The sequence below is a fragment of the Clupea harengus genome, chromosome 19 (genome assembly GCF_900700415.2).
Source record: "Clupea harengus chromosome 19, Ch_v2.0.2, whole genome shotgun sequence".
In the NCBI taxonomy this organism is placed as follows: domain Eukaryota; kingdom Metazoa; phylum Chordata; class Actinopteri; order Clupeiformes; family Clupeidae; genus Clupea; species Clupea harengus.
This window is the reverse complement of record NC_045170.1, coordinates 16,639,904-16,663,897: the sequence shown is the minus strand read 5'-3', so window position 1 is coordinate 16,663,897 and position 23,994 is coordinate 16,639,904. Positions and strand designations below refer to the sequence as shown.

The 23,994-nt window shown below is 46.4% G+C and overlaps 1 protein-coding gene across 1 annotated transcript; it reads left to right on the top strand.

The window, feature by feature from the left end:
• The first annotated feature begins 818 nt into the window (after positions 1 to 818).
• Positions 819 to 23,460, top strand: ptp4a3a (protein tyrosine phosphatase 4A3a). Its single transcript, XM_012829554.2, has 6 exons — positions 819 to 907; positions 13,730 to 14,307; positions 15,349 to 15,441; positions 19,236 to 19,366; positions 21,774 to 21,848; positions 22,068 to 23,460. The coding sequence occupies exons 2-6, from the start codon at positions 14,203 to 14,205 to the stop codon at positions 22,183 to 22,185; spliced, it is 522 nt and encodes a 173-aa protein (XP_012685008.1). The 5' UTR covers positions 819 to 907; positions 13,730 to 14,202; the 3' UTR covers positions 22,186 to 23,460.
• Positions 23,461 to 23,994: the final 534 nt, after the last annotated feature.

Genomic DNA, 23,994 nt, shown 5'->3' with positions numbered 1-23,994 from the left:
GCCATTTTGATGAAATTACTGCATGCTGTTAATTCCTAACATTCCTCACTAATTGTCATGAGAGGTCCTATTTAGTGTATGCATTGTCCGCTCTAAAGAGGTGAAAATGGGCACCATTGAAGGTCTGTCTGAATACCTTTAAGAGTTAAAGGGGCTAGCATGTCAATACCCCACTGGGGGCAGGGGCTGGAGCTTAAACTGGCTTACATTTCGCTGCAGCTACCCCTACTGGTGGTTCTGTTTGGCACTAATTAGTGCAGTTTTACAAGCCTTCTAAGGACAGTAATGAACTGATAGTTATTCTTGCTCCAGAACAGCTGATCATCTTTAGGACATCAATACAAACATTAAAAGTGCAAGCATAATGTTCCACAGGGATCATCCATACTCTGGGCTTCTACTCTAGGGACAGTAACCTATCCTATAAAATCCTATAAAAAATCTCTTGTAACATATTTTCACATTCATTAACTGGTTAACTTGTAGGTGATGATGCTGGATGACATAGGGCCTACTTCAATTGGTGTAAATTTCCTTAAAAATCATAAGATCATCAAACCCCTCAAAAATGGAGCTTCTTGACATCCATCAGTTAGGCTACATGGTAAGGCTCTCACGGCTACCATAAGCATGAATTACAAATGAATAAAACCTTGATAAATCTATTTTAATTAATTGTAATATAATATTTGATTATAAAAGTTTGCAGTTTCTTGTCATTTTGAGGTTCAACCAGTGTCCGCGTTCTCTCGATCCCCACAAGGCGGCGCTCCAACGTAGAATAGCCTTTCAGGGGGAGGAACCGCATTTTCACCAAGACTAGTCTGCCAGAGCAATCACATGGGAAGAAGCTTAGATATTGTATTTGACAGCAGTTGTTTCAGTTGTCTGAGGAAACACAGCGCCGGTAAGTTCTGTTTTTTCAGAATGGCATCAAAGTGAAGATAGGTCACTGTCTTGTAGTGTTATCCTAAATGTAACATGTACCTTGTGCTATTCTTAGATGAGCGTCAATCGTAGGAGTTTGCTGTCTCGCTGAAACCGGTTTCACTGACAATTTCATCGACAGTTGTGTTGTTAATCTGAGATGCCTCACCCGTGGGAAGGCTTTATCCCAAGCAGTCGACTGAAATATACAGAGGTATCTTAGCTCTTTTGGTTAGCCACCAAAAAATAGGCCTAACGACAAAAGTAGCCAGATTGTTGTCAAAATCAAGAAGTAAGCTTATTCTGCTTTCTGTCTGACATTTCCCCTCTGGTACAAGGCTGCGCTAAATCTTGCTTGATGCACAGACGTAAAATAGCCAGGTCTAATGAGGGGATTAGGAATGTCTGGGAAATGATATTTCTCAACAGGAAACGTTACTGGGTTAGTGTTTCAAGCAGGGTTTCCTTTGCTGAAATACTGCAAGGATTTTCACAACTTTTCATGAACATAACAACAGTGGTTACAAACGTCAGATTCCGGGTTTGTTTGCAGCGTCAGGTTTTTAGAGTCTGTATTCATGCTCACTTCAGTGTGATGGGGTATTTGAAGTGTGGCCAGGTGTGAGACCGCATTTAAGGTCATGGACCCTTGTGGCAGCTACATTCAAGGACTTAGTTTCTTTTTAAAAAGGTTTTGATTTTACACATGCAGTGCCGTTCCTCTGGTTTAAAGAACACCCTTCTGTGTATACATTTGAGATCTGTTTTGCAGCTACAGTGGGTGGTGGCGTTCGGAAAAGTGTGATGTGTACATTTGGAATGAAATAGTGGTGTATGAAGGTGGTATCTAACAGAAATTGCATGTTTTTTTGTGTGTAAATATGGGTATGAGTTCTCAAATGCACAGTTATTCTGAGCAAAATTACATACTGGTCATACTTAATTTGCTAGGTTTAGACAATTAAAAAGTAAATGAGTTTTGATGAAAATATGACTAACGGCTTGTGTTCACTGCCGTGTAAACTGATTGGTGAGAGGTGCTGAAAGAAAAACATTGTAATCACTGTAATCAGAAAGTTTTTTTTTAAGGAACAGAAACCATTGTAATTTAAAAATGGTCCGGCTTTCATAGATGATTGAGATCTACAAAGCCTGAGTGTGCTGACTGATTGCTTGGGCGTATTGTTTGCAGAGTGACATACCTGCAAAAGCAGCATCTTGCATGATGGAAATACTAACTTCATGTCAAGACCGCATATAGTTGCTATTACAGTGTTTGTTTGTGACAGCCTTTTGGAAAAAAGAGGTTCAAAAGAGCCCATTTTTCCCTTTGTTGACACACAGCAGTTTATGAGAAGGCTTGCATGAAAATTTTGATATACTTTCACCACAAGAGGGGTCTTAGAGCATTCCTCCTTTTTTGTGGGGAACTGGGGGGAAAAAAGCGAGTGCATTCTCAGGGCTGATGTGAATTCGACAGAGCTTCCCTCAAGAGGACCCCCAAATAAATACTTCCACATGACCTCTTGTTCCCGTGCCAGAAAAAGCTCTCTCCCTCCCTCTCTCTCTCTCTCCCTCTTCTCTCTCTCTGTGCTCAGAGTGATGTGCTGGACTTTGACACAACTTGCGATGGTTCAGTTTGCAGACTGACCCTGACTTTGGGGCTCCCGCTTGGTCAAACAGGTCTGTCATTGGGCCTCCCCGTAAGGAAAGAATCATAGCTAGCATGAAGATTAGGATTTGACATGAGAAAATGAAAGCTCCAGTGCTAGACATGACAGCAAGAGGTCATTTCAAAACATATACTGCCCGCTGCTCCACTCTCATAGCAACATCCGCAGTTCTGTTCCCCCAATGACTCAGAACCAGCTAAGTAGCATCCTTCTTCTCAACGCTTTAAAGCTCTCTATCCAGAAGTGACTTTTTTTTACAATTTTAATATGTTTAATAACATCTCCCATGTTATTTTAGATTTACTGTGCCTCATTGTGCACTCTGTGAACATTCAATGAGAACTTTTTCAGACACATACAATCTGTACTTCCCTGTATCGTGTGAATGGCATATGTAGACAGGACATTGAGTGAGTTCCTCCATTTCCTTATTACGGCACAGTCCATTACTTGTCAGCACATTACATGTGGAATGGTTGTTTAATTAGAGTTGATATAGGCTATATAGTTTGCAGAGTAAAAACAACATTACTGAATGGGATAATGTCAACATCTGAAAAGAATAGTCTGTCTAATTAGGCTCAGTATATTTCTACTGATAGGGTCACCGAAGGCCCTGCAATGAAATTAAGTATTATCAAATGACTACCTATGGAGAACGATGACAGTGCTGTATAGTGTGGAGTTTTGGTTTGGACGAATCATTTTTTTTCACGAGAGTTCGGAAGCCACTGGAGATGTAAAATTGTGTAAACATGAGTAATGGCATCCCCCTTTCCCCCTCCTCCACCTCTCCTCTCCTCCCCACTCTTCTTCGTGCCCAGGATCCTTATCCACCTCCATGGAGAGAGATTAAATAAACACACTCCCATCGCTGCCTTTTGAAGGCCTTGCCAGAACTGATGAGCATCTCAACAACACTTGACCCGAGACTGGTTTGAGGTCACATGATGGGATGTTGATAAACAGTTGTTAGCCACACACAGAGAGTGATGGGGTAGGTAGCTGCGGTGGTAGTGGCGGTTCTTTGCCCCTTGAATGTGCTTTGATCAAACTGCCAGTGCGGAGTTGCACGTAGTCCATAACCCGCCATGCGTTAATGAGGGATTCGGTGAAATGCATTCTCCATGTTCTTTCCTCAGACTCATAGATGTGTTTATAAATCAATAGCCCTGAAGGGACATGGTGGTTAAACAAACAAACAAACAAACTTGAATAACATACAAGCCCAGCAGATTGAGACAGTCTATGATTAATGCTACTCTGATCTGAGTTTGGTCCCTGCATAAGAAGGCCCCAATGCAAACTCCTATTTGTTGGGATAGTATCCAAGTGATGCAAGAGAATAACTTTATATTTTGCTGTTGTTTTTAAATACCCTTGGGCAGGAAGTGAGATGTTAATGAAACATTACTTGATGCATATAGCTTGAAATAGGTTTCTTGACCTATATGTGCATGCATGTGGCTAAATGTATAGCCAAAAGGCATCCTGATGTGAGTATACTGAGGAAGACGGCAGAGTAGTAAACAAATTTGTCCACACTCATACAAAAACATTAATGTCAGTATGAGGTAGGCTATTCAGATATAATGCATTTTGTATGACAAACCGGCAATGGCTGTATGAATGTCCATTGATTCTGCCGACGATATTTCCCACTTAACTGACGGGTTGGATACGATGAACTGAAGGGATTGGTGTAGGTTTGCTTGCAGGGTCTATCCAACCGGCATTTATGTTTCTGTTCTGGGAGACAAACATGGTATTTCCGTATAGACATGAAAGAGTTAATCCCTCACGCACTTGTATAAGACAGCGGTTATTCCCCCTTCCCAGCACTGCTTTAGGCGAACGTCTCAAGGCGGTAGTGTTCATAGTAACCGCGCTGGCTCTTGAGGTTTAGCTTCAGTCATACACCAGTGGGCTGAACAGTGGTTGCTGTTCACAGAGAAGAATCCACCCCGGCAACCCTAATTTGCTAAAATCTTACCGATGACAATTCTGGGTATCGTCTCCCTGAGAGAGTGCCTCTCCCTTCAGGAGAAAAGCTATTATTTGAGTGGAACATATTCTAAGAACTTCAATTCTGGAGTTCCAGAATTAGCAACTATCCGGGAAACAATCAGCATCCTATTTTACATACTGCAGCCCAGTGTACTGCCTACTTATCCACACCATCCACCAGCACCCCTTTTCTACCTTGACTGGCATTAAAACAAATAGTCTTCCTGGTGTGGTTCAAAGGATGTGTGCACGCAGATATGCATGCCACGGAGTCGTCTCTTCGAGTAAAATGTGTTGCTGATTTTTCTTCCTTTTTTTTTTTTATGGTGAGGTCCGTGTTAAGCTCTACAACTCCCTGATCCTGTGCTAATCATTTCCACCAGTGGAGATGTTTAATCTGTGCCCCACCTCAGCCGGGTTGATGTGCTTTGTTGAAGCTGGGTGGTCTTTGCCCGTAAAGGGCAACGGGTGCGAGAAGATATACCTCACTTCACTGCTTCTCCAAGTTACATATGAAAATGGCTCCTGAGTTGTCCCAGTACACATGCACAGAAATCCCCGGCAATATGCGTGCAACTGGTCGAGCCAGATAGAAGTATTTAGAGCAGGAGATCAGGTAAGTAGGTCAGAATTTTTTTCCCTTTTGTTTCTTAGCAGAGGCAAGAACCTACAGTGTCAGCTCCACTGCTGAGGTTTTTTTTTTACTGGAGATATTTGATCATGCCTTGGCTGTGTTTGCGACTGTCATAACAGGTTACGTAGGAGTGGGGGGGCCTACAGGGAACATACATGGTGTCAAAGTTGGAGAAGTAGTCAGGGCGATGAGACTTGTGGGTTAGGTAAGAGGCTGTTATGTAAAAGAGGGTCCCCCTGGAGCATCGGGCATCAACTCCCCCAACTACATTTAACCCCTCACCTGCCTTTCCACCTGCAGAGCTGTAACAGTTTAGTTAAGCGGTGGTGGTTGTTCTCTAAAGCGGCCAGAGTATTGAAATGACGATGACACGCGGATGTGGTTATGGTGGCCTGCTTGGGGGAATCGACACAGACTGCTCATGCTGAAAAACAAGCAATCCAATGTTGCCAAGGGGGAAAAAGTGATCTTGCTTTTGTTTTCGGATTTATTGAGGAACACGTCAAGAACTTTGGCACCCGTAACAGAAAACTGCTCCCTTTGTTGAGTTTTCCAGATTAAAGCAGGGGGAATGCGTTTTTCGCTGCACCCTGTACACTGTTGCTGGGATACTGTAGCATCATAAGAAGTAGCAAACAATGAATGGCTAGTATGTTATATCCTGTCAAATCGGACGTTATTTAGACAGGTTTTGAATAGGAGACTGTTTGCAAAACAATTGGCTACTCTAAGACCCTGGAGCTGTTGTGTTTTATGTGGCTGTTCAATGTTCCCGTCTCATGAAGTGTTTATAATAAAAATCCCTCTAATTAATCCATTTGGGGGCCATGGCTGGCTGCCCGATCTTGCTGTGACGCAAGTCTGTGATTAAATCATGAGGAGAAAAAGGGGGAAAAATGGGTGGAAGCGTTCGAGGAGGCTGGATTCATTTACTGTACCTCCCCCCCCCCCCCCCTCCTCTCATTCTCTCGTTCTCTCCCTCACTTCGAAGCTTGCGTGGGAGATTGCATTTTTTTGTCAGACATGGTGGCACTGAAGACAAGAATGCTGAATCTCATTGGTAAAGTTGTCAATTCTATGGTCATGGGTTCCGGTTCCCGAGTGCTCAAGCACTAATATGTCGTAGACATAAGTGTCTGCTGTCAGCAGTCACATTGCAGCGGTTCTTACCTTATTTTGGACTCGCCATCTGAAATGGCCAGCATCAGATCACCCCATTGAGATATTGAGATTGGTTCTGCTAGAGCTTTCTTCCTGTTAAAAGGGCGTTTTCTACAGCTACCCTGTTAAAGGGAGTTTTCCACAGCCACCATCACTTATGTGCTTGCTCTAGGGGGTGCAGGCTTCATACTCTGTAAAGCAAAACTATGCTCATCATAAACAAACAAGATTGAAATTGAATGAAGTGTAACATCTAGCCGACCTCTTAGCTTTCATCTGCCTTACCTCTTCAGGGTACGAACGTGTGCCCAATGAGAAAGTGGCTGATGGAGCAAATTGTGTTTAAGTTTATGAGGAAGGGGGTTCTGTGAAAATGTCACAACACTGTAAAGTCATTTGGCTCTGCAGGGGGGTTAAACAACAACAGTGAAGATAGCATGCGTTGAGCGGAAAAGTCCTGCTAAAGCGAAGATGCAAGATTTGAGCTGCGGCCAATTAAACTACCCCAGCAGAGAGTCCCTGTGGAGGCCCTTTTTTTTTTTTTTTTTTTTTTCACGCTGGCATTCTAGGTCACTAATTGAACACAGACATGATTGTGGCAGTGGAGTTCACTGTGGCAGTCCTGGAGAGATGCACAGACTCTCACCCCGAAGCTGGGTTCACTGGGGAGAATAGTGGCAGCGGAGAACATGACTGTTTGTGGTGAAGTGACCCACACACTCAGGGGAGACTGCGTGTTGACTGAGGAAAGGGCTTTGTGTGTGTGTGTCTGTGTGTGTGTGTGTGTGTGTGTGTGTGTGTGTGTGTGTGTGTGTGTGTTTCTCTCAGGAATCAGTATCGAGGTATACCCCACCCCCCCTTCCTCTTATTTTTTCACAAGACTGAAGGTCCAGCTGTGAGTCTTAGACAGGAAAACCTCTGACATCGGAATAACATTTGTGTGGCGTTTGAAACCTCCCAGCTGCAGATCAGGGGAATGTCCCAATAGAAAAAAAAACGTACGACAGGAATGCACTACATACCACCCAGTTCCGTATCACAGCTTAAATATGTGGGATTCTTTTAGGCCGGGAGTTTTATAGACTTTATAAAAGGCATGTTCAGCAAGGTTCCAAATTTAAGACAAACTTTGTTCGTACACAGACACACACAAATATGTGTATGATGATTCACTGAAAGATAAAGTTGCACAAATGTCGCAATCCCCAATTCTATATTGCAATCAGGGAGTGTGTACCACCGCAAAGGGTCTGTCCTTTCACCAGTAGGTCAAAGCAAAGGGTCAGGCTCTCATTGTGACCGAATGAGCCAAGTTTTAGGGTTGATATGGAAGACCTTATTTCACAGCAGATGTTGGTCCAGCGCGGGTGACTCCTCCGGGGAACGGAGCCATTGGCCGTGACAGATGACGTGTCACTGACCCCTTCTGCTGTCAGGGCCGTCCCCACAGGTTTGAGCACGCTCAGTGAGTGTCAGCGATGGGGCCCTGGAGATCGGATACGGGATTTCCTGTGGCGGAATTCTCCATCGTCCATCCGCCACATTTCGGCATTCCTGACCTTTTGATTACTGTGGGAATTCACATTCTGTGAAGTCTGATGACGGAGAAACAAAATAGCAAGAAAGAGAGAGGGGATAGAAAGGTTAATTTGCAGATTGTTCAGAGCAGTGGGACTGATCAGGATGTGATTTGCTCTTTACATTTGCTTGCATACTAATGCAATTCTCTAATGGTGTCTGTGTGAATAAGAGAGAATGAATAAGAGTCGTGTCATCTGAGGAAGCCATTGCTGGGCTGCTCTGCACCTGTACAGGCAGTGCTCACATCCTCCAAACACACAAAACGGTTCAGTGATCCCAAGGTTAAAAACAAATTCAGTACAAAAACAAGCTTTGTGTTATTTTTCAAGGCTGACTCATGTCGTTTTTTATATTCACTTCTGCTTATACAAAAGGCAAAGTGCAATAAGAAGCGTCTGGTTAGTAATTGCTAGCTAATGGGTGTTTCTTGTGTGACCCCCTAAAAACATCTTATTTGCGTAGAGTGAAATTATATGTCTCGCACCTGGGTGTTTAAGTGTTGGGCCTTGGCGGTTTTTTTTTGATCTGTGATGGACGTGACCACTCCTCTTCCATCACTGTTTCAACTAGTCTGGAAACGCTCTTTTGACTCGACTCATGGCTTTGAGGTCACGGATTAAGACTTCTTTGATGGGAAATCTGCAGAGTTGTACGAAGGCCAAATGCAAAGTGAAGGGTATGCAAGAGGAGACAGTTTTCACTGGAACCAGCCAAAAGCCATCTTGAAAGTGACCCGTTTTTATAAACAATCAGACGTGCCTCACTGTAAGTTTCACATCGGCCATGGCATTGTGGGATGTTTCTCGAGGACTTCCAGAATGGAACATCTGGGAGGCCACTAAGAAGTGCACGTTTTAGGGGGGGCCCGGTTGCGGTACACTGTGATTGCATCTGACCTGCTTATTTCAAGCTCAGGCTGTGCAGGCAGTTTGTCATGTTGCTGAGATGGAAGAACCCAGCTCAAAACAACCGCTCATTGTGTGGCGTTTTCCTACCAGGTCACACCCAGGTGAAAATGCCAAGTGCAAAGCTTCAGCCCAGTTATTATGCTGACCAACAGTGAGCTGACATGAACCTCTGTATTTTCAACTGGGGCAACACTTTGTAACTCCACGGCAATCATTTAGTGACTTGCGTTTTGCAGGGCATAATTTCTTTTAATCTGGCCCTGAGGTGTGGACCACATATGGCGTCAACAGCTGCGTTTCCCAGAGTACAAACAAGGACAAAGTGAATGCATTTCAAATCTTACATTGGCACCATACACATTATGTTAGTACCAAGTCTAACCAAAAGTGAGCTGTTTCCTGTAAGGGCACATAAGATGGTCAATGTCTTTCTTCCCTTGCGCAGGGAATAATGGCCACTGTGTGACTTAAGGAAAGTTGGCTATTGTAGACTATTGCCCTATACCATACAAGGGTGTTTTTGCTTTGACCGAATAGATTGCTGTGAGTGTTAGCAGCTGCAGCTGTGACACCTGTCATATGTACAGTATTATTAGGAAGTTAAATGCCAAGCTGTTCAATAACAAAGATGGAAGAAAAACACCATTTGAGTTCCTCCCATTGGTTCGAAGCGGGGTTGCAACACTCCCTCCAAATAAGTTACTTCATCACAACAGAGCCACATGAAACCTGAAGACCACAAGGCCTTTTAGGGAGCGCACACACGCACGCGCACACACACGCGCGCACACACACACACTCACATGCACACGCACACACATGCACATGCACATGCACATGCACACATGGCACCAACACAGTCCTATTTTCCACTGGCGGGAACTGAACTTAGAAGGTTATTAAAAGCCAATCTAATGTGCAGCTGTTCAACAGCCCAAGTATTTTAGGAGTAATGAGATTATGGCTTTTGGTGGCTTGTAAAGCAAGTGCACCTCCCCATTACTGCTTTTATATCTGAAGACAAGTGCTTTAAGCCACGTTGGTGGGTAAAAGAGGTTGACTTGCACAATGACTTGGAAAAGAAATTCCTCTGCCTAATTACAAGTCGAGGTGATGAATTGCTCTGCAAATTCTCAAGATCCCCATCCTTCAGAGAAACATGTTTACATGCTGTACATAAGGGGGTGCATCCGCTTGCTAACAGCATGTCTGACGTAAACCTTGACATGCACACTGATGTTGCAGTGCTTGCATTCGTTTGAAATTGCTCAGAGGCCAGCCGCATTCCCGCGGACCGGTGTGTATGTCGGGGCCTAAAAGGACAGGGTAGGGTAGAGTTCCTCCAACGATAGCACACCGGGCCATAACCTTTCACCCCAAATGTTTCACAGTTTGCCACCATCGAGGGAGTTTGCTGTGTTTATGCAACTCTGTCTCCATGGGGATTTTCCAACTCCATTGCACCACAAAAGTGCGCTGTAGCACTTGGTCCTAGAAATGTAGCACCTCCTTAATTGGAGCCAAGAGGACTTTTATTTTAGAATAGTGAAGACACTTTGATCAAGGTGGCAAATTATTGCTTCAACCACACTTCAAGAGTACAATACAGCCATTTTAATTTAGTCACATATTTTAAGTCCATCAACTTTTGTCAATATGAGTGGAATGGCGAGATGAGCTGCAAACATCTTATCAGTCACAACAGCAGTAGACGTCTCATTTGAGTATCACTGGGCCTACATGAATTCAAAACAAGACCCTCCTATGTCCCTACGTCTTGGCCCAGCTAAATGCATCAGAGGGCAGCTGCTGGAGCTATTTTTAGAATGCAAGTGCCAGAGAGCACACCAGGTCCACCCTCATCACCACCATGAAGTGTTTGCGAGAGCCTCCTGTCAAAACAGACTTTCCAGGCCTGGCCATCATGTGCAGGGCCGAGCAACCTGACACATAGGTTAAAGGCAAGCGTCTGCCTGGATTGGACCAGTCCGCATCCAGCTAAGCTGAGCTGAGTTACTACCTAGCCCTCAGGACCTTAATGTAACAGTGTTGGAACTTCATGTACTTGTCTCTTCCTGAAATGGACTGAGTTCATAATTTTTAAGAGGTCCATCAATATCAACAAAGTCTAACATTTAAAGGTCAGTCACAGTTTGTAGTGCAGTCAGTTGACTTGACATGAAAATAGCAACACGACCTATCGGTTCCACCATGTGGGCCAGAGGCATGCCGTTGTTGAGGTGCCAGATCCTGAGATCTTGGTGTCGTCTGGAGCAGGAATAAACCCCTGGGGGGCCCCTTGGAACCGCTCCGCTAGGGTCCGCAACGTGACCTGAGGGGCCACGTGTACCGGGAGCGGCTGGCTCAGCGCACAGGTGACCCTCCGAGACCAAGTTTGTTTTGCACACTTTCTCCTTGCACACTCTATCGCATTGGCAGCTGGTGAAGATGAGGCGGTGCGTGTGGCGAAGCGGAACCATTCCTTTGGGTGGCCTGAAGTAAACCCAACCCTCCAAAATCCTGGCTGTCAGTTAAACTCTACTGCTTCACTACTTGCTCTGCTACTTTAATCAGTCTTATTTATTTAATGTACAACAGCACAGTAAGGGGACCAGTGCTTTTTTTTTTTTTTTTTTAAGATTGTCAGTGGAAATGTTCCTATTGTTTTATGGGGGAAGAAGCTGCGTAATTGATCTTGACTTTGGTGCGGTAGTATATCTGAAGACTCACCATATGTAGTTGACTACGTCTGTTGCTGTTTACAGATCCAGTGCAACTCCAGTGTATTACCTGAGTACAGCTTCTCTAGCACAGTGTCACCCAATTAACTTCTCACAACACCTCTGTCAGCATACTATAACCTACAGGGATTTGTCCTGTCCCCCACCACCTCCAAAGGATCACACCCTCTGATGATGGTGTCTTTTGAAGACCTATCTGTGTTTGTTTACCTGTTTGCACTCACATGCTCATTACAATTGCACAGGTTGCTGAGTTATATTTTACCTCATTTTAGGTGATGAATAACGGCTTGTCTGCTTTCTTAACAAGGCTGGGAAACAGAATGATTTGGGGGGGGGGGGATTGAGCTGCAAAGACAGAACATTCTCCATCGTGACATCCATTTAAAGTGAAATGCGGTTACAGGAGAGATTGGAAACCAATTGTCCACTGGCTATAATGACAAGTCATATGCTACAGGTGGCATTGGTGTCTTACAGCTGTCTTTAACAAAGAAGTGACTAGTGGGCATTATTCCTGTCGACCTCATTAAATTTGCTTTTTACTTATGTCTGTGAAATGTCTCTTTATTGTGCAGTGACTTTCTCAGGCACAGTAAATAATTGTTGTAGGGAAAAGGCAGTTGTTTATTTCTTCTTGTTTTTACCTAGGTATTTCGGCAAAAGGGTTTAATATCCCTTACTTCCCAACTAATACGCAGCGACAACTAGTTTACGAGATTAAAATCTAGACCATTACACCCCTTCCAGGCAAGATTTACCCCTACTGTCGTCATTACTTCTGCAGGACAAAAGAGGAACATGTATGTGGACACGTAGCCAACATAGGCTACTACATTTTAAATATGGTCGCATGTAACCAGGCTACTCAATATTAAACTGCTTCAGTGAGCAATGGGTGTGCGATGGGTGGTCCTGTGCGTTCTTACAGGGTAAGGTAGACACCCCATGCATGACACGAGCAGATTCCTGTTAGCTTAGCCCCGTGTGGTGGAGCGGGCAGCCTCGACAGGATTTGTTTGTATTAGAGACTGCTGCTGTTTAGTCCCTATGGTTTCCCGTAGACAAGGCATGATCCCGCTTGGGAGGCTGCGTTACAATAGCCGAATGTAATTTACGGGAAAGGATTATCAAAAGACAGAGCACACTGCATGCAGCAAAAGACCCTGGTTTGGCCACGTCTGCCGTAAAGCCAAGCGTGCCTCCGAGCCTCCGAGCCCCGAGCCGGATGGTGTGTCTCGCCTACAGCTACGCCGCTGCACCGAGAACAGTAGCCCGCCAAGCGAACAAGTTGTTTTATTATATCTGTGGAGATATTTTCAGAAAGATTTTTTTTGTGTGTTCGAATGATTAACCAGGACAAGAAGGCAGAGAGAAGTATCACATTTTCATGCATGGTTTCTGGAAAGTCAAAAGAGGTGAGGATGTGAGTGGTGCCTGGGTTTCCGTCTGCACCGGGTTTTCTGTTGCACGGATTTCAAGTTCTATACCAGATGGTTACCGCACCCGAAAACCCGAGTTCCATGTGGGCATGAATTGTCTTGGCACTTTAAGCGAACCCTAAGAACGCTGAACAATGCTAAATAACTTGATTAATTACATTTTGAAAATGTGAACGATATGGCAACAATGTAGCCCATCTAACTCGTTGAAAATAGCCTAGTTCTTGCATAAGAGGGCTGCATCGCTAATAAAGGATATTTTGTTGCAATAACGGTTTCATAAAATTGTCTTTGCAGTGTTAGCTGGATGTGTGCTAATAAAATTAGTTAACTAGTTAGTAATCAGTTATTTTGTTTGTTTTAGCCGTCTTTAGAGTATGAATTGTGCAAACAATTGAGGCATACAAATTCCATAAAACGAAATAGATTGTGTCTTAGTTTTAAATCTCACACTGATTGGTGACAGAAATCATAGGTTTTGCTGCGTTTGTTACAAAATACTTTTAAAATGTTTCTTAAAACCCCAGTGGTAAGGATTGTGTTATTTGTTTCCTTGCACATCTGTACATTTTAGAAGTATACCACTTGTCTAATTCCCCTCCCCCTTTCTCTCACCCCAAACTCCTCTTTCCTCTACGCCCATGCTGTCCGGCAGCCCCATCCTCCTGTCAGTCTGTCGTAGATGGCGTTCCTGCAGAGGGCTGGAGACTACTGTCACGCGCAACATCCCCGGGTGTGACTCTGTGGGCTTTGTGACACGTCTGGCACCCCCCTGCACCCCAAATCTGTGGATTTGAAAACCAGCGTCAACCTCCCAGGCCCCTGAGGAAGCTCTCTTCACACCCTCAGTGCCCTGCCTTCTCCCCGGATGGGGCCACTGTCCTTGCTGCCTTTTCAGCAGAGGGACAAGAGTCTCTAGGATCTTAAGGACTTCGATAAGATTGTGTTTTTACCAGACGAAGAGAACCAGAAAGGCGATAAAAAGATATTGAAGATCCTGAGGCGTGGAAAAGCCTTTTTTTTTGTCAGCCAACAGAGGACTTGCTCTGGCCAAACAGTGTCATCTGTGTTTTAAATTTTTTTGGACGCTTTTGTAAATACATAGATCTTGTTGCCACTGAAGCAAGCATGGCTCCGATGAACAGGCCAGCTCCCGTGGAGGTGTGCTACAAGAACATGCGCTTCCTCATCACCCATAACCCCACCAACTCCACCTTAAACAGCTTCATCGAGGTGAGGCGCTTCTCCTCGCTCTCCTTTGCCCTCTGTCCATTGCCTTCTTCTTCCTCCTCCTCCTCCTCCTGCTGCCCGTCCTCCTGTTGTCGTTATGATTTTGTCTCCATCTCTTCGTCCATTATTTGTTTGTTTTTTCTTCCTTCTGGTCCCCTCCATTCACTCCTCTATCCTCTCTGCCTTGTCGTAGCTATCTCACTCTTTTTCTTTTTTCTTCTTCTTCATTCCTCTGTTTCGGTCTCGCCCTCTTTCTCTCTTTGTCCCTGTCCCTGTCCATCCTGCTTCTTGTGCTTTGGCTTCACACTTCTCCGTATTTGGCTGTACATCTGCGCTCACGCACCAACCATCCCCTAAGAAAAGGCGAGCTGCTGCTGCCGCCGCCATCGCGTGGCCCTCTGCCTTTCCCTGTCCCTACTCCCCATACGCGTATTGCTCAGTGGAGAAGCCAGCGAGCGAGTTAACGCAGACGGCCACAGAAGGCCCAGCTCTATAACAAACACGCTGCATCCACAAAGCCCAGGCTGTTGCCATGGAGACCCTTCCCAGTGCTGCCTCGGTCACATGGCACGGACAGGGAGAGGAGTGTGCAGCGGACAATGGGACCCCCCCCCTCCGCCAACACACACACACTCTCTCCCTCTCTCACACACACACACACACACACACACACACCACCCTCCTCCTCTTCACACCAGCATAGTTCAGCACAGCAGGGCAGTACAACTCGACTCTCCACAGCCAAGCACAGCAGAGGCACAATGGAGTTCAGCACAGTTCAGTCCTTTACATGGTCCTTCCCCTCTTCAGCAGTTCCCATAAAGAGCAACACATCATAATAACCCCGCTTCCTAGAAGCACTTCACTGAGCAGCGCCCAATATCTATTTGTCTATCCGCACACAGCTATTTTCTTGCCGATATGTCAATGACATTCTTATCCACTCAACACTGGTGTGAACTCTCATATCTCTCTCTCTCTCTGTTGCTCCTCTCCCTCCTTTCTTCCCCTCCTCTTCCCACTTCTCTCTCTCACTCTCTCCAGGACCTAAAGAAGTACGGCGCCACCACGGTGGTTCGAGTGTGTGAGGTGACCTATGACAAGACCCCGCTGGAGAAGGACGGCATCACAGTGGTGGTGAGTGGCTTGCTGCTGCGCCATGTGGCTCTCGATCGGCGCCACTGAGGACGTGCAGCTCGGGGGGGGCAAGGGTGCTCTTGTCAAAAACACAGGAGGGAGGGGAGGGGGGGGGGAGAGGAGAGGAGAGGAGAGGAGAGGAGAGAGAGAGAGAGAGAGAGAGAGTGAAAGAGAGTGAAAGAGAGAGAGTGAGTGAAAGAGTGATACGGGGAGGAGGGAGGACAGAGAGTGGTTGGGTTTGTTCACAGCAGTCCAGGGGGGGGGGGGGGGGGGAGGGAGGGAGGGAGGGAGAGGAGAGGAGAGGAGAGGAGAGGAGAGGAGAGGAGAGAGAGAGAGAGAGAGAGAGAGAGTGAAAGAGAGTGAAAGAGAGAGAGTGAGTGAAAGAGTGATACGGGGAGGAGGGAGGACAGAGAGTGGTTGGGTTTGTTCACAGCAGTCCAGACATGCATGTTGAAGAGCAGTAAGAAAGGAATGGAGGGAGAAATGGCATGAGAAGCAGGGGAATGTGTAAAGAAGGTGTTAGGGAAAGGAAAAGCAAGGACAACACAGACATGAGAGAACAACGCGAGGCCTGGCATAATAAGCCGGGGGGGAGGCACGAATGCAGCACGCTTGTTAAGTATGACCACAGTGGGAATGCAAAAGAGTTGAAATGATCAGCAGAGAGGCGAAGGCGAGGCGAACTTGGAGGTCACAGAAATGAGAGTTTGTAACACCACGCCTGGAGATGCCCCCTTCACCCATCACCCTCCGTCACCTTTCTGTCAGCCTGTAGCATTTCGTGAACAGATTTTGGGGGAGATGAAAGGAATGGAAGTAGACAAATTTGTTGGCTAACATCTTGTTGTTGCAGTCGATGTGTTTGTAGTGTACCACATCACAGGGATGCTAGTGATGTCTTTCATCAGATGAACACTGGTGGTGTGTCTTTGGTGTGTGTGTGTGTGTGTGTGTGTGTGTGTGTGTCTACATACTGTCTGCTGGGTCTTCTCAATGGCTTTTGAAACGCTTTTTAATCCTTCGATGAAAACAGAAAAATAGAAATGCTTTGTAAACAATGTAGCCATTTTGTCTTGTATGAGGTAATGTGTTGCGTGAAAATGTTTAGAGATTTTGCTTGAAGTGGTGTCCACCTGTGGATGTTTGAGCTTATGAAACACAAGCATCAGAGATGACACGCGGAAGGTCTGTTCTGTATTGTCTTGTGAGAGGAAAGAGACTGATAAAGGAGCAAACAGAGACAGAGGGTCTTTAAAACTCTTCAGCACATGCAAACACACGTGTGAAAACATTAACTGTGTGTGTGTGCGTGCGTGCGTGTGTGTGTCCTGCTCTCCCCGCCACTCTTCTCGTTTCATCACAGGTTCGCAGGTTCTTGTGAGTCACATATCTGTGCTTGATGCTTCAGCATCAAGAGCCTCTTCTCTTCTCTGTCTCTTCTCTTCTCTTCTCTATTCTCCTCCCTTCCCCTCACCACATTTCTGCTGTTCCTATCTCTTCTCTTCTCCTCTCTTCTCTTCCTCTTTTCTCCTTTCTTCCCCTCCTCTCCTTTCTTCTCCTCTCCAGTCAGTCACACGTGTTACTTATTACCCCTTCGCAACGTTTCGAGGTTGCCATGGTAGCCGTGGAGCAGAGCCCGCTCTCTCCGTGTGGCCTCCACTTCAATAATTTTTTTTTCTCTCTCTCTCTCTCTCCCTTCCCTCCCTTGTCCTTGCTTTTTCATCTCACTCTCTTTTCTGCAGACATGTTTTCTCCCAGTGTGTGCATGTGTAGTGTGAAAAGGATAGAGAGAGCAAATGAGAGAGAGAGAGCGGGCATACGAAAAGAAAGAACGAGTGAAAGGGAGGGAGATTGAAGGGCATGCTGTTGCATAAGCAACATGGAGTCATTGCCACTGTGTTTATCAGTGGAAGGGGAGGAACTGCGAAGTGCACTGGCCAGGCCTTGGCTGCTGGAGGAAGACCTCATCCTACACCCTCCCAGGGTTACGTACATATTAAAGAGAACTGTGGGAAACGTCTGAAAGCTTCATTCCATTAAGACGAGGAAGGAAGTCAAACTAATCAGAATCTCCAAGAATAACTGAAAAAAAGAAGAAAAAAAAAAGCTAAAATGAGCACGACTCTGTCGTCGCTCGCCCCCTGTAGCTTAATTGTGGGTGTGTTTTTGTTTGTTTGTGCTTCCAGTATAGCTAACCCAAACGGTGGGGTATTTCTGGACAAATTGAGACAGAGTCTCACAAAAACATGTTATGTGGCAGAGACGGCAACTCACGACTCACTTTTGAGACACACTTAGCGTCTCAAAACAACAGTTTCCAGCTCTTGAGAACTGACAGACGCACACGCACAAACACACACACACACACTTTATCCCCCTCTCTCTGCTCCAACACCTGATTGAGCTCATCAGGTGGTTCTAAAGGCCCTGGTGAAGCGAATCAGGTGTTTGCAGCTGATTAAGACCATTGAGAGGGAGAGAGGGAGTGTGTGATCTAATGTGTGGGGAGTTGGGTATGGAGAAGCATGGCTCTGAGTGCTAAGACTCACAGGAACATTTGGACACTGCTTTGTTTAGTGCGTGACAGCAGTTGGTGGAGTGTGTGTGTGTGTGTGTGTGTGTGTGTGTGTGTGTGTGTGTGTGTGTGTGTCTGTGCCTAGCCCTTTCCTCGTGAGCTCCACACGTGCCTTTTAATAGTGTGCAGGATTCACGAGGCCACCAGCGCCGACGCGTCCCGCTGCTTTTGGAGGCGAATGTGACCCCCCCCCCCCCCCCCCACCCCCACATACATCACCTCCCCACCCCCACTCCCCCCACACAGACACACACACACACACCCACCTCTTCAGATTCCTAAGTAGGCCACGGCTGTTTTCCTGTCCTGATTTACGTCACAGCAGACACCCACCCACCCACTCCAGCATGCCCAGGAAAAGAGCAGAAAGGAGATCCACCTTTTGCATCCCTGATCTCTACACGCTGTCTGTCTGTCCGAAGCTGTCTCCTTCCCTCCCAGATCTCTACATGCTGTCTGTCTGTCCAAAGCTGTCTCCTTCCCTCCCAGATCTCTACACGCTGTCTGTCTGTCTGGAGCTGTCTCCTTCCCTCGCTGCCATCAAAGGCCCTTTGTCTAAGGCTCCACACACCTTCAGGAGGTGTGACTGTAGCAATTAAACTGGTTTACAGTAAATTACTTGCATCTGTTTGATGCTTGTGGCTGCTTTAGGTTGTAAAGTGTGTGTGTGTGTGTTTTGCCCTTGAGCTTTTGCCTAGCTTTCTGCTGTCCATCAGTAAGCAGCCACTGGCGATGAGTAATCTGCATGTAGCGTTATCTCTGTTGCCGGTGCCATGAGTAAGCCCCTTTAATCAGAGCAGGCCTGCGTCAGAGCTACAAGTGGGTGTGTGTGTTTGTACATGTTGGTTATTGTGCGGTTTCTGTGTATGTGCCACTTCAAAGACGGTGCTGTGTGTGTGTGTGTGTGTGTGTGTGTGTGTGTGTGTGTGTGTGTGTGTGTGTGTGTGTGTGTGGGGTGTAGGGTCAATGGTGTGGAATTCCCCCCACCTCATAAATGAAACCGCGTGACTCACCCTTCACCTTAGGGTCATAATAGCAAAGGTACAATGCAGGAAGATGCTCTCTCTGTGTGTGTGTGTGTGTGTGTGTGTGTAAAACGCATGTACATATACAACCCCCCCCCCCCCTCCATACGAACAGACACAAACAAACATACGAGCACACACAACTCTATGGTGTTGTCCCCTTCCTGACTGCTGGTCTCCGTCTCCTGTGTCAGGACTGGTCCTTTGATGACGGCGCGCCCCCTCCCTCCAAGATCGTGGAGGACTGGCTGAGTCTGCTCAGGAGCCGCTTCCTGGAGGAGCCCGGCTGCTGTGTGGCAGTGCACTGCGTAGCGGGACTGGGGAGGTCAGTAACACTCACACTCGCTCATACACCTGAATCGCTCTCAAAAACACACATTAGGTCTTGAGCAGACAGTCACTTATGCATATAAACTGACATAGTAACTCAGTTGCACATGAAGCTCACACACTGACACACTCATGAAAGCTTTGTAGGGTATGTATGTCAGAGGGTATTGACATTCACTCAGCATGCAGAACACAATCAAAATGAGTCGCGGCTCTGCCATGCACCGTGGAACTGCTAAGCACAGAGCATTGCTGACCTGTAGGGTGGCATCTGCTATCAAGGGTATAGGCGAATGAGAATGCATTTGAAGGCCTACATTAACACAAATACACACACACACGCACGCACTCACGCACGCATGCACGCGCACACACACACACTCTGTCACACTCTCTCACAACTTGATATTTTTTTTCAGCATGTCTATGCAGTGTACTATTACCCTACGTTCACACAGTATACACCGTGTCGCTGGCCGCTTATGGGCGGTCCTGACTTGTGGTTACCAAGTAACGGAAGCAAACAACTAGGCTAGACATCAGTTGGCTCAGGGAAAGCTTGTCTGTAAGCTAGCTACAATGACTGACAACATGCATGTATCATTTGTTTTCGGGAACATGTGTCACGCTGGCTTCTCTCTCATTGGTAGTCAGCCTGTGGCCTTGCTCAGTATTCGCATCGAATGGACCTCTAGACCCGTCCCGCTTAGTTAGCTTTGCAGCGGCCACTTGACTCTTAATTGTCGCTGCAAATCGCTAACTCTCATTGAAGGTGAGTGGCAGCCGGTGGCTTTGTCTCTCTCCTGTGTCCTATTAACTCTTCCAAAGGAGATTGATTAGATTATGGCCTCTACTCTGCTAGCCGCTGCCGCCGTTGACGGCCATTAGGTGCCTGCGCCGGACCCCTCGGCCGTGGCTGCCAGCGCCATGCCAAAGTCAACAGCCCCCGAAGTGCCCCCTCTGGGGCAGTAATCCCACTGTATTATTAGCAGGAGCAAGGGGTGAGGCCTGAAGACGAAACAGGAAGAGACTTTCTTTTCTTAAAAAAATAAAAAAGAGCGTTTGTTTTTACTGTCCCTCTTAAACACGTATGGCCTTTCTGTGACCTTTTCGCAGGGGGAGTGGGGGCAGTCGGGGGTGGGCGGCAGAGGTTGGGTGGGAGGGGACTGGCCTACACTGACTGGAGCTAATACTCTTTAATTGAATTTGGTGTTCCCAACCCATGTGGGTGTAATATATATTTCTGTGTGTGTGTGTATATGTGTGTATATATATATATATATATTTTACACACTCACACACACACACTGACCCCTCCCCAGTCTCCTGCCAGAGTGTGGTTGTGCTTGTGGTGTGTCCTATGCGTATTGTGAGGGCCATGTGAAAAACAAACGACAATGCAGAAATCAAACTCAGCCAAGAGGAGATGAAGACCTGAAAGGCCATCTCTCTCTCTCCCTCTATTCCCCCCCCCTCCACATTCACTCAGCGTGGTATTGCATCAGAGCGCCTCTCCACACGCCTCCCACCGCTCTCAAAGAACACTCTTTTACGATCATTTTGCAACGCAGGGAAAAAAAAGAGAGAGCGATAGAAGGAATGAGAGAGAGGGAGCGCGAGGACGGAGGGAGAGAAGCACAGTGACGTTGGAAGGGGAGGAGGACTGCCCAGTGCTGTTCTCATCTTTTTTCGGGGCGGTAAACCTCCAGTCCTCTGACGCACTTGAGCCCCCTCCTCTGGGATTCGGGCCTCGGTTCTTGAAAGAGTGCCAATGTTTTCTTGGCCCGGCTTGTTTATTTTCATATTATTCAGATGGGAAACGATCTGCCGTCTCTCCCCGCGTGTTGAGGTGAAGTCCTGTTGCGGGCTTGTGAGATCCACAGAGGAGGAGGAGGAGGAGGAGGAGGAGGAGGAGGAGGAGGAGGAGGAGGAGGAGGGGGAGGGGGAGGGGGAGGGGAAGACCCCACCACCACCCAAAAAACTGCTTTTTGAGGGTTCTTAGAATTCTGTTAATTAATGTTCTTTTACGTATTCTCAGCATCTATTTTGGATCCTGTTCTTTTTTTTTTTTTACCTGCCCAGAAACGATAGATGATGAAAAACCATCTTCGTCATCCCCCTTGGTAGATCGTGACTGTGGTGGCAAAAAAAAAGTTGGATTTGCAAAAGCGAGTTCACAATGCTTCATCTAGTTTTCCAGCTCCTTTTCTATTTGCAAGCGTAAGCTGTGTCCAGAGAAAAAGAGAGCGAGAGTGAGTGGGTGGGAGAGGGCCAAAAAACACACACACACACACACACACACACACACACACACACACACACACACACACACACACACAGAGAAAAGTTGGCATTCAAGTCTGCATCCCTTTTTCTCCATCTTTTCTTAAACCTTTCACCAGGGCTCCAGTCCTTGTGGCCTTGGCATTGATTGAGAGCGGAATGAAATACGAAGATGCCATCCAGTTCATTCGACAGTGAGTATTTTGTAACCCCCGCTCCCTCTCTAGCTCCTCTCCATGGGAACAGTCCTCTGCGTCTGGTTGTGACAGGGACTTTTTTGAGTGTTCCTCAGTCCACCGCACTCATATCTTGAATAGTAAGTTAGCAGGTCCATAATAATGACATTGACTGCTGCTGCTGCTGTTGCTGTCACTGCCATTGAGTTTCTAAGTTGTCATCTCTTGTTTTTCTAGAAAGCGCAGAGGAGCCATTAACAGCAAGCAGCTCACCTACCTGGAGAAATATCGGCCCAAACAGAGACTCCGTTATAAGCACCCACACATTTTCAAGAACAAATGCTGTATCATGTGACCCGGTGGGCCGCAAGAGCCCCCCCCCCCCCCCCCCTCCGACAGACAATACGGATCTGAACCGATGTGGAAAAAAAAATGACTTGACAGCCTCCCGATGCACTTTGCTGTTCTACAATGACAACGCGAACTGGTATAGGGTCTAGTTGAGCTTCCATGGGGTCTGAGCTTACTTCTGGAGAAAGGGGGAAGCAGTTGTGCTTGTGCTCCCAGAAATTGGACTGCAGCCAAGAGGTTGGAGATGATGGCGCTTCTGCCTTAAGCCATCCTGGGTCTTAGACATGCACCAACAGGTTGACCCCCCCCCAACACACACAAAAACCTTACTTTGATCTTCTGTGATTGGCTGCATTTGAGTCAACCAACATCCCTCTTCCTGAACAACACAAATCATAGAAGGGGAAAAAATTGACTTTTGCCTTTGATGAGTGTCAGTAAGAGTGAGAGCTAGCTGTGTGACAACAAAATGTGAATCGTGGGACATATGGGAAATGTATTCTATTGTGCCTCTCTCTCTCTCTCTCTCTCTCTCTCTCTCTCTATCTCTCATTTTGTCTATGAATTGTAAACAGTTGGGAAAGAAAACCCCTTTTTGCTCACCTGCTGTGGAGATGCTACGATGCTGCTTTGTGCTGGTATACTTCATGATGCTTCAGTGCTTCGTTTGTGAGCGTGTTCAGTACAGCCAGTTTAGCACTTGAAGAGGATAAGCCCTGTGTCACATGACTGCAGTGAGGGAATTCTATGTGGGATGTAGTGCAACAACTTTTTTTTTTTTTAATGTTGATGAAACCAAATGTCAGGGTTCTCAAAGTGAGGGTGTGTGTGTGTGTGTGTGTGTGTGTGTGTGTGAGAAAGTTTCAGGCAGAGTGCTGACAGGTGTGCTTATCCATGTGGGGGTGCCTCTGAATTTATCCTTTCTGCTCTGAGCTTGGGTCCATGGGGAACTCAGGTTTTCTTGTTTGGTTTGTGCCTCCGTTGCATTATGGTGTGTGAATGAAGCCAAACATAAAAAGTAACTGAAAAGCACCCACATGGAAGAGACGCACACACAGTACACACACCACACACACCCTCCACGGAGGCCTTCGCACCCATGAGCCAGCCAGTTTGAAGCCGGCTGTTGCTCCTCAACAGCACAGATTTCTCCACTGGAGAGGTAGGACGTCGCTCATGTCTTCCTCTTGCCTCTTTTTCTGCCTTTATTTTGTTGTCCTTGAAGGATCTGCCTTCACTTGTATAGAATTAATAAAATAATAAAAGGATGCGCACCCTCCCTTTGCCAGCAGCACTCTTTTACTGTTTATGAGGAGGAGGAGGATGACCACACCAGGAGCGGGCAAGGACTGACTCATAGGCGGACCATGAGTGTCAGCTCAACGGTTTCTCCGCGACGGTCTGCTCCACTACACCGAAATACGCAGACATTGTCGCCATCTGCTGGAGGAATGCTAGTATTAAGTTGCCACGCAGCCATATAGGTCATTAGTGACTTGCTGAGGACAGGGAGATGTTTTCTCCTACGTTCACATTCACATGTCTTGCCAGGTGTCACCATACCCTCTGCGCTATGAGGAATCTAGGTCTAGTAGTATTGCGTTACCAAGTAAAGGTCTTCCATATCATATTAAGAAGAACCCTTATTGTAACGCAATCCCTCTGGACAAGATGTTACCATCGACAGAAAAATCCCCTCGGTGTGGTCAGCGAGACAGCAAATTGGTCCGCTGCCGCAGCATTCCATACAAACATTTTTCGTCGCTGTTGATAAAAGGGTTGTTTAAGTTCAACGATGAAGGAGTGTTCTCTT

What these genes read in the sequence shown, in the direction of transcription:
- ptp4a3a (XM_012829554.2), top strand. Translation starts at nt 14,203, where the DNA reads ATGGCTCCGATGAACAGGCCAGCTCCCGTGGAGGTGTGCTACAAGAAC. An exon ending in TGCGTAGCGGGACTGGGGAG is followed by an intron (nt 19,367 to 21,773) that starts GTCAGTAACACT and finishes ACCTTTCACCAG; the next exon opens with GGCTCCAGTCCTTGTGGCCT. An exon ending in GCCATCCAGTTCATTCGACA is followed by an intron (nt 21,849 to 22,067) that starts GTGAGTATTTTG and finishes TTGTTTTTCTAG; the next exon opens with AAAGCGCAGAGGAGCCATTA.